The 10,677-nt window shown below is 39.1% G+C and overlaps 1 gene segment (V, D, J or C); it reads left to right on the forward strand.

The window, feature by feature from the left end:
• Nucleotides 1-5,804: 5,804 nt before the first annotated feature.
• Nucleotides 5,805-10,477, forward strand: LOC118237988 (the record flags this gene model as incomplete). The annotated part of the segment is given in 3 exon segments: nucleotides 5,805-5,853; nucleotides 6,085-6,376; nucleotides 10,462-10,477. Coding segments are annotated over 3 exon segments (357 nt in total), but the record flags the coding sequence as incomplete, so codon positions are not given.
• Between the last annotated feature and the right edge of the window lie 200 nt (nucleotides 10,478-10,677).

The raw sequence follows: 10,677 nt of genomic DNA on the forward strand, positions 1-10,677 counted from the left end.
CAATAATCAAAACCACAAACATACAGAATAAAGAGACAATATTAAGAGCAGAAAAGGTAAAAGGTCAAGTAACATATGAAGGCAAACCTATCAGAATTACACTTGACTTTTCCATAGGAACTCTGAAAGCCAGAAGTTCCTTGATAGATATTCTACTTACATTAAGAGACCACTGATGCCAGCCCAGACTACTATACCCAGCAAATCTTTCAATCTATATAGATGGAAAAAAAGATATTCTATGACAAAGCCAGATTCAAACAATACATATCCACCAACCCAGTCCTACATAAATTTCTGGAATGAAAACTGCAACACAAGGAAGTTAACTACAGCCAGAAAATATAAGCAATATATAATCCCACTTTACTAACAGAAGAAAGAAAAAAGGGATGGAAACCCACGCACTATTTCACCACCACCACCAAATCCAAAGCAAATGAGAATGAACAATCAATGGTCATTAATATCCCTCAATAGTAATGGTCTTAATTCACCCATAAAAAGACACAGGTTAGTAGAATGGATAACAAAACAGAATCCAACATTCTGCTGCATGCAAGAAATAAATTTCAGAGACAGATGCTAACTAAGTATTAAAGTTTGGGAAAAGATTTTCCAGTCAAATGGACCCATGAAACAAGTGGGGATAGCAATTACAATATCCAACAAATTGGACTTTAAACTAAAATCAATCAAAAGAGATGAAGGAGGTCACTTCCTACTCATCACAGGAGAAATCCATCAGGATGAAGTCTCATTTCTGAACATTTATGTACCAAATACAAAGGCATCCATGTTGGTAAATGAAACATTAATAAAACTCAAATCACACATAAAACTGCCCACACTTACAGTGGGAGACTTCAACACCCCACTGTCTCCCCTGGACAGGAACACCAGACAGAAACTTAACAAAGAAACAAAGGAACTAATAGAAGTTATAGCATAATAGCACTTAACAAACATCTATAGAACATTCCATCTGAATACAAAACAATATACCTTCTTCTCAGCACCAAATGGATCCTTCTTTAAAATTGAACACAACTTGGCAACATAGCAAACCTCAACAGGTACAAAAAATTAAAATAATCACCTGGATCTTATCAGACCACCATGCTATAAAGTTAGAATTCAACAACATGAATTGCAGAAAACCTACAAACTCATGGAAATTAAGTAAAACCAAATTGCACAATTCCTAGGTCATCAGAAACAAAAAGAAATGAAAGAATTCCTAGAATTCAATGAGAATGTGAACACAACATACCCAAACTTATGGGACACTTTGAAAGCAGTGCTAGAGAAAAGTTCATAGCACTAAGTTGCCACATGAAGAAACAGGAGAATAATCACACTAGAGAATTAAAAGCATTACAGAAAGCTCTATAACACAAAGAAGCCAATACACCCCAGAGGATTAGATGCCAGGAAATAATCAAATTGAACGCTGAAATCAATAAATTGGAAACTAGGAAAACAATACAAAGAGTCAATGTAACAAAGAGTTGGTTCTTTGAGAAGATCAACAAGATAGACAAACCTTTATCCAAACTTACCAAACGGCCCAGAGGGAACATGCAATTTAATGAAATCAGGAAATAAAATGGGAACATAACAACAAACACAGAGGAAATTCAGAGAATCATCAGGTTATAATTTGAAAACCTGTATTCCTCAATTCTAAATCTAAAGGAAATGGACAATTTTCTGGACAGATTTCACTTACCAAAATTAAATCAAGAACAGATAAGCAACATAAATAGACCTATTTCCCCCAATGAAATAGAAGCAGCCATCAAAATCTCCCAACCATAAAAAGCCTTTGACCAGATGGCTTCAGTTGAGAATTCTACCAGAAATTCAAAGAACAGCTATCACCAGTTCTCCTCAAAATATTCCACACAATACAGCAGAGGGGTCATTGCCAAACTCTTTTTTACCAACTTCAATAACCTTGGTACCCAAACCACATAAAGATAGAACTAAAAAAAGAACTACAGACCAATATCCCTCATGTACATTGATGCAAAAATACTCAATAAAATACTGGCAAATACAATCCAAGAACACATCAGAGTAATCATCCACCATGATCAAGTAGAATTGATCCCAGGGATTCAAGGATGGTTCAACATATGAAATACAATCCCCCATATAAACAGAATGTGGAAAAAAACACATGATCACCTCACTAGATGCCCAAAAAGCCTTTGACAAAATCCAACACCCCTGCATGATAAAGGTCCAGGAGAGATCAGGGATAACAGGAACATACCTTAACATAATAAAAGCAATATACAGCATGTCGATAGCCAACTTCAAATTAAATGGAGAGAAACTCAATGCAATTCCTCTAAAATTGGGGACAAGTCAAGGCTGTCCACTCTCTCCAATACCTCTTCAATATTGTCCTTAAAGTTCTAGCTAGATCTATAAGACAAGCAAAGGAGATCAAGGGGATACAAACTGGGAATGAAGAAGTCAAACTTTCACTATTTGCAGATGATATGATAGTCTACACAAAAACTCTACCGGGGAACTCATACAGCTGAAAAATACCTTCATCAATGTGGCAGGATACAAGATTAACTCAAAAAAATTGTAGCCCTAATATATACAGATGCTACATTCTTGGAGAAAGAAATCAGAGAAACATCACCTTTTACAAATGCCACAAACAACATAAAATACCTTGGGGTAATGTTAACCAAAAGAGTGAAAGACCTGTACCATAAGAATTTTGAGTCTCTTAAGAGAGAAATTAAAGTAGATACTAGAAAATGGAAGGATCTCCCATGTTCTCTGATAGTTAGGATCAACATAGTAAAAATAGCAATCTTGCCAAAAGTAATCTACAGATTAAATGCAATCCCCATCAAAATTCCAACAAAATTCTTCAAAGACCTTGAAAGAACAATTCTCAACTTTAATTGGAGAACCAAAAGACCCAGGATAGCCATAACAACCCTGTACAATAAAGGAACTTCTGGAGGTATAACCATCCCTGTCTGCAAGCTCCATTAATGAGCTATAGTCCTGAGAACAGCTTGGTATTGGCACAAAGATAGACAGGTAGACAATGTAATAGAGTTGAAAACACTGACATTAACCCACACACCCACGAACACCTGATTTTTGACAAAGAAGCTATATTTGTAGTATAGAATAAAGAAAGCATCTTCAACAAATGTTGCTGGCATAGCTGGATGCTGGCATGTAGAAGACTTCAGATAGATCCACATCTATCTCCATGCTCAAAACTTCTTTAATATTGCATTTACCACCAATTCATTTATTGGGGTGTCAATTTTCATTTTATGAAGAAGACTGAAGATCTCTACAATGAAATCATTGCAACATTGACAAATATAGTTGCAGAATTCCAGGATGAATAGATCCCTCAGATTCACAGTGAAAGAGACAGGAACATGATGCCAAGCTGATATATGAATGCAATCTGCCTAAATATCCCGGTGACATTCCTCCCAAGGCAGGAAAAGCAATGCTGAAACTTATTATCTAACTAACCTCAAGTGAATTGGGTGCTTGCTTTGTTCAGTTGTGGAGTCACTTAAGCATCCCTTATCCTGAATTTTACTGGATGTGTGAAGCCCTGTTTGAGTTAATGTTGGCTTCATTTTGGAGGTTCTGCTCCATGGAAGGAAGGTCATGTGTGAGCTTGTGGTGAGGCAGCACACTAGGACAGGAGTGTGTGGAACAAAGCTGAGCATATTGTGGAGAGGAAAGAGGATGAGATCACAGGCACACAGTTCTCCCCATGACCAAAGTGTTAGTGACTTCAAACCTTCCCAATGGCCCTCTATTTATACATGTTCCATCACCATGCCAAAAAAAAAAAAACAAAGCAATAAAAAACCCTAAAAAACAACTCCCAAGAAATTATTCATACTTGGTTGCCTTAACAAACCTTAATACAAAGGGTGGAGCTTAGTTGTTCCTCAGCTTGATATGCCATGCTTTGTTGATACCCATGGGAGACCTACTCCTTTCTGAACAGACACACAGGAGGAGTGGATTGGTGAGGACAGAGGAGAGTTGGGGTGCCACACCAAATCCAGTAGATTCTGTGTGACAAGTTCTACAGGCAATAACTTCAAAAGAAGGATGTCTCCTGGAAATGATTGTGGAACACTCAGCCAGAGAAAAATATTGGGCTGTGATTCTTCTGGCAATTTCTGTTTTTTCTTCTATTCATTTTTTCACATTAATGGAATGTTCCTGAAAGCTTACATTGACATTTTAAGAGGGAGATATAGATAAGAATCCATCCCCTGAGGTGGGGCCACTAGCCATGACCTCATCTTCGGAAAAACCAGCACTTTCCAAATCATTCATGTCATTCACATAAATACAAACAGATAAAACTTTCCCAACAATAAACTTCATATGGCTGTACATGTGTCATTGAGAGTTGCCTTAGGTGTCTGGTAAAGAAAGCTTTTAGTAAGAAAGAGTTAAAATTGTTAAAATAGTTCAATATTTCAGAAACTCACAAGAACTAGATAATAGATGTTAAACAATAACTGACTATAAAAATTTATTAACTTGATTCAAAAAGTATGTGGTTAACTCTGGATGATTTCATGTTTTGGATTTCTGCATCATTGTGCCAAGTAACAACAATTTCATATGTTTGGGTTTGTTTAACAAAAACATCCCCTGAGAAAATGTTTCTATAAAAAACCTCGCTTGAGAACTGCAAAATACACTGAGATTCAAACTGCCCCTGTGTTTGTTTCTGTTTGTTCACTGCCAAATCCTTATCCACCTAGTCTTTGAGGACCTTCATCGCATGGGGTAGTCCGTGGGAATGGGAAGAAAGAAACTGTGGGAGGGGAAACTGTAGTCAGGATGTAAATAAATGAATAAATAAATAAATAAATTTAACTAATAAAATTCAAAAACAAACAAACATTCAAACAAACAACCCCAAACGAGCCTGGAGGGTTTATCATATGGCCCTTCTGGGGAACAGACAGGCTACAATCTATTTCAGTCCTTGAGAGGGGAATGCCAACTTTCACTCAGCCCAATGGATTATACTGGTGTTATGTGTGGACATGAGTGTCTAGGGCCTTTCTCCCTGTCAAATACTTGGATTGGAAATGTTTGAGTTTCCTTTGCATTATATACATAATGTTCCCCATTGTCAATGCATCCAGTTCAGGCACCATGGATAATTGCCTGTCATGAAAGAGCCCCAGCTAACCTGGTGTTTGGCTTAAAGGCTGCATTCCTGTGTGGAGTTGATGGTGAGTGTCCAGAGGGACACAAGGCCAGTGTCATAATTTGCCTTGCCTTTCAGACAGAGGAATTGCCAGGATTTCTAATACTGTCCATCAATTGGGATTAGAAAGCTGAGTGGTTGACTGACTGGGTTGATTCTAAGTTTAGGTTTCCAGCCTCCTTCTTTATCCCATGCTCACAGCTCACTGCCTTTTTTGCCTGATGACATTTAGATTAATTCCTCTTAGAAAATCCAACTTCCCCTTATTTTTCCTCTGTCTTATTAAACCTGATTATTTCTCTTTTTGAGAAGTATTACAATGCAAAATATTGTGGTGTTATAAGATGCAAATATTAGTTTAGGCATGAGAGATAGCTTAATGGTTAAGAGCCTGTCCTGCTCCACCGAGTATCTGGATTCACAGCAATTAAGATTTTCTAAGCTGATTTGCATATTGAGATATTAGCCACAGTGCAGATTCCTCAAACCATCTTTAAAGGCAGCTTGCCAGTGCCCATGAAGCAGCTTCTCTCTGTTTCAGATATCAGAGATGGGGTCAGCTGCTCTCCTGCTGTGGGTACTGCTGCTCTGGGTTCCAGGTAAGAGGATGCAGTGTTGGGTGTATCCATCTTGGCTATCATTGGTTTTTTTATGCTTTGGTGTCATGATCATTGATATTATTTCATTTCATTTGTTTTAATTTTTTCTTTTCTTTTATAGCTCCTCAGAATATAACTCATGACTGCTGTTACAGATTCCTCATGCATGGTAGTTTTATACTGGCCTGCTTTCAGTGTATCTGTGACAGTAATATGTGTTCCTCACTTCAGGTTCCAATGGGCATGTTGTGTTGACTAAGTATCCAGCTTCTTTGGTCATGTTTCTAGGGAATAGGGCCACCATCTCCTGCAAGCCCAGCCAGAATGTCACTATTAGACCTATTGATTTTATGAGCTGGTATCAACAGAAACCAGTACAAGGCCACAAACTCCTCATCTATGGAGCATCCAAGCTAGCATCTGGAGTCCATACCAGGTTCAGTGGCAGTGGGTCTGGGACAGACTTCTCCCTCACCATCCATCCTGTGGAGGCTGATGATGTTGCAACTTATTACTGTCAGCAAGGTCTAGTGGTTCCTCCCACAGTGCTCCAGGGCTGAACCAAAACATCCTGGGTTTTCTGTTCATTGAAGCTCAGTTTCTGAGCTATTTCTCACCAGACATCTCAACCCTATGCAGAGGGGCAGAATTCCCTCTCCCACCTAAGGTGGGCTAGCTCTCCCTGCCCCTCATCAGCTGCAGCACTCAATAAAGTGGTCCACACATCTAAAGTGGTTAAAATAGTAGATCTAGCCTTGTAGGTATACATGTGGGAGGACCAATTTTGGGGATGTTAAAACAGGAGAACTAGCCCCACTCCCTTTTCATTTATACAAGAGGTGAACTCGCCAGGGCAATGCTGGAGAACTCACCCTGGTGGTGAAGACAGGGGAGAGTGGTGGTCTGACCAAACCTGCAACTACTCACGTTCAGGTTTATGAGTTGGCTAACCCCATCACCCAGTCCAGCTGTGATCTGTTGGAGCAGAGGTGGAGTGGGGGGGCTGTGAATATCCAGGGCTACAGGATCTCCATGGCACAGGGCAGCAACAAGACATCCAGGAAGGGTGTGAGTTAGGGACCAGTGTCATTAGTGTACCAGTAGCATAGCAGGACTTGAACCATACTAATGGTTCTTTGTGATCAATGCCTACATATGAAGATGTATGGATAAAGGGATTTACAGAGTGACTCAGTGTGTCACACTGCAGCTTCCATGACAAGATTTTCCCTTTCTTTCAAGAATATAAATGAATAAAGACTGAAAAATTATGACTTAAAAATGCTTAAGCATGTCTATGCTAATATGAGACAATGTAGACTCTAGAAATAAAGAAGGGGTTTGCATAACATTAAATGGTTGATTTATCAGGTAACATTGTAATTTCCAATGTTTATGCAAGTTCTGTTGATATGGAGCTTCAAATGGGGTAAAGGATATTTGATCAAATTAATGAAAAGTAGAAATAAAGTATAATTATACCTGGGGAAATAAACATGTCTCTATACACCAGTTTTAGAATTGGAGATAGGGTGTCATGCACCCTAGACTTATGCTCTATTAATAAGATCTTTTACTAGCCCTTAATTTTTTGTTTCTATTTTAAAATAGGGTCTCACTTAGATTCTAAAAGTGACCCTGATTTTCCAATTGAACTCACTCAACCACTCATGTGTCAGTATGAGAAGCCTGATCCACCCTGCCCAATAGTTTTCTCAGCAACTGAAAGATCATGCAGTCATGAAGTCATCAAGGATGTACAAGACTGCAATAACACTCCTAATCCACCTGGACTAGGAGAACTTGGCTGAACTGTATCCCCAAACACAGCAAAATAAGTATTGTTTCAAACTGTCCATGAGTATTTCCTGAAATAAATCCTTATAGTGAATAAATTTGGTTAGATCTATGTGTTAAACAATATTGATGTATAACGTCATTAAGCTATAAATTAATATATTGGAAAATTCTGGAATATTGGTCACTACAAATCTGTTTTGAAATAACTCGCAGCCAAATGCAATTATAGAAAATCTGTTCCTCCCCCTGTCAATTTGCTCAGGGTTTCTTGTCCCCTTCTGCTCCTTCGAGGGACTATGCAATCTTTTGTTGGGGTCCTCCTTGTTTCCTAGCTCTGTGGCAGTGTGGATTGTAGGCTAGTAATCCTTTGCTCTATGTTTAATATCCATATATGAGTGAGTACATACCATGTTTGTCTTTTTGTGACTGGGTTACCTCACTCAGGATGGTTTCTTCTAGGTACATCCATTTGCCTGAGAATTTCAAGATTCCATTGTTTTTTCCCCACTGAGTAGTAAGTACTTCATTGTGTTAATGTACCACATTTTCTCTATCCATTCTTCAGTTGAGGGTCATCTAGGCTACTTTCAGGTTCTGACTATTCCAAATAGTGCTGCTATGAACATAGTTGAACATATGTCCTTATTTTGTGTTTGTGCATTCTTGGAGTTTATGCCGAATAGAAGAATTGCTGGATCATTAGGTAGACTTATTCCCATTTTAGTGTGAAACAGACATTCTGATTTCCAAAGGGTTGTACAAGTTTACACTCCCAGCAGGAATGGAGGAAAGTTCCTCTTTCTCCACATCCTTTCCAGCATATATTGTCATTGGCGTTATTAATTTTAGCCATTCTGACAGGAGTTAGATAGTATCTCAGAGTGGTTTAGAGTTGCATTTCCGTGATGGCTAAGGATGTTGAACACTTTCTTTTTTATGATTTGTTTTTTTTTTAACTTTTTAAAATTTGAATTAGAAATAGGATTGTTTTACATGACAATCCCAGTTCCCTTTTCCCTCCTATCCTCCCCTACCACCCCCCAACTAAATCCCTTTCTATTACATATCCTTTCTGGTACCCCTGGATGGTAAAGCCTTCCACAGGGTGTCATCAGAGTCTATTGTATCCTTTGGGATTGGGCCTAGACCCACCCCTGTGTGTCTTGGCTCAGGGAGTACGCCTCTATATGGAATGGGTTCCCAAAGTTGGCACCTATGTTAGGTACAAGTACTGGGCTACTACAGGTGGTCCCGTAGATTTCCAAGGTTTCTGCACAGAAACCCATGTTCCTGGGGTCTGGATCAGCCCCTGCTGGTATTCCAGCTATCAGTCTGTGGAGCAAGAGTTCCCAGATGTTCTGGTCAGCTGTTTCTGTGGGTTTCACAAGCCTGATCTGGACCCCTTTGCTTTTCACTCGTCCTTCCCTGCACCAGAGTTCCAGTTCAGTTTGGTTATTAGTTGTGGGTGTCTGCTTCTATATCTACCCACAGCTGGATGAAGGCTAAAGGATGGCATATGTTAGTCATCATTCACATTATCAAGGAGGGCATTTAAGGCAGCCTCTCCTCTGTTGCTTAGATTGTTACCTGGTGTCATCATTGTAGATCTCCAGATTTCCCTAGTGCCTGAATTCTCTGTAAACCTAAAATGTCTCCCTCTATTATGGTATCTCCTTTCTTGTTATCATCTATTCTTACACTGACTCAACTTTTCTGCTCCCCCATGTCCTCTGAATCCCTGCTCTTCTCCCCTTCTCATTCTCCTAGCTCCCTCCCCCCTCTTCCCGTGCTCCTAATTTGCTCAGGGGATCTTGACCCATTCCCATTCTACAGGGGACCACACATTTCTATCTTATGGTCTTCCTTGTTTACTAGCTTCTTTGGCAGTGTGGATTGTAGGCTAGTAATAATTTATTCTATGCCTAAAATATGCATATCAGTGAGTACATACCATGTTTGTCTTTTTGTGATTGGGTTACCTCACTCAGTATGGTTTCTTCTAGTTCCATCCATTTTCCTGCAAATTTCAAGATTCCATTGTTTTTTTCCCACTGATTAGTACTCCATTGTGTTAATGTACCACATTTGCTCTATCCATTCTTCGGTTGAAGGGCATCTAGGCTGCTTCCATTTTCTGTCTATTACAAACAGTGCTGCTATGAACACGGTTGAACAGATGTCCTTGTATGAATGTGCTTCTTTTGGGTGTATACCTAAGAGTGGAATTGCTGGATCTTGTGGTAGACTGATTCCAAATTTACTGAGTAGTCGCCATACTTATTTCCAAAGTTGCTGTACAAGTTGGCACTCCCACCAGCAGTGTTCACTTTTCTCCACATCCTCTTCAGCATGAACTCTTATTGGTGTTTTTTATTTTGGTTGAACACTTTCTTAAGTGTCTTTCAGCCATTTTATTTTCCTCTGTTGAGAATTTTCTATTTAGTTCTGCAGCCCACTTTTTATTTGCATTGTTCAGCGTTTTGTTGCTAGCTTTTTTAGTTCATTGTATACTTTGGAAGTCAGCCCTCTCTCATATGTGGGGTGGCAAACACCTTTTCCCATTGTGTGGGATATCACTTTGTCTTGCTGACTGTGTCCTTTGCCTTACAGAAGCTTCTCAGTTTCAGGAGGTCCCATTTATTAATTGTCATCTCAATGTCTGTGCTACTGGAGCTATGTTCAGGAATCGATCTCCTGTACCAATTTTTTCAGGGTATCACCTACTTTCTCTTCTAGGATGTACAGTGTGACTAAATTTATGTTGATGTCTTTGATCTATTTGGACTTTAGTTTTGTGCATGGTGATAGATATGGATCTAACTACAATTTTCTACATGTCCTAATCCAGTTATGCCAACACCATTTGTTGAATGATTTCTTTTTTCCACTGTATATCTTTAGATTCTTTGTCAAAAATCAGGTGTTGGTAGGCCCTATCCTAAAGGATATGGCAGAATCTGAAGACCCTCCATAGAAGGTCTCACACTCCCTGAGGAGTAGAAAGGGTGTGGGAAATGTATGGTG

Source organism: Cricetulus griseus, chromosome 8 (assembly GCF_003668045.3).
Source record: "Cricetulus griseus strain 17A/GY chromosome 8, alternate assembly CriGri-PICRH-1.0, whole genome shotgun sequence".
In the NCBI taxonomy this organism is placed as follows: Eukaryota; Metazoa; Chordata; class Mammalia; order Rodentia; family Cricetidae; genus Cricetulus; species Cricetulus griseus.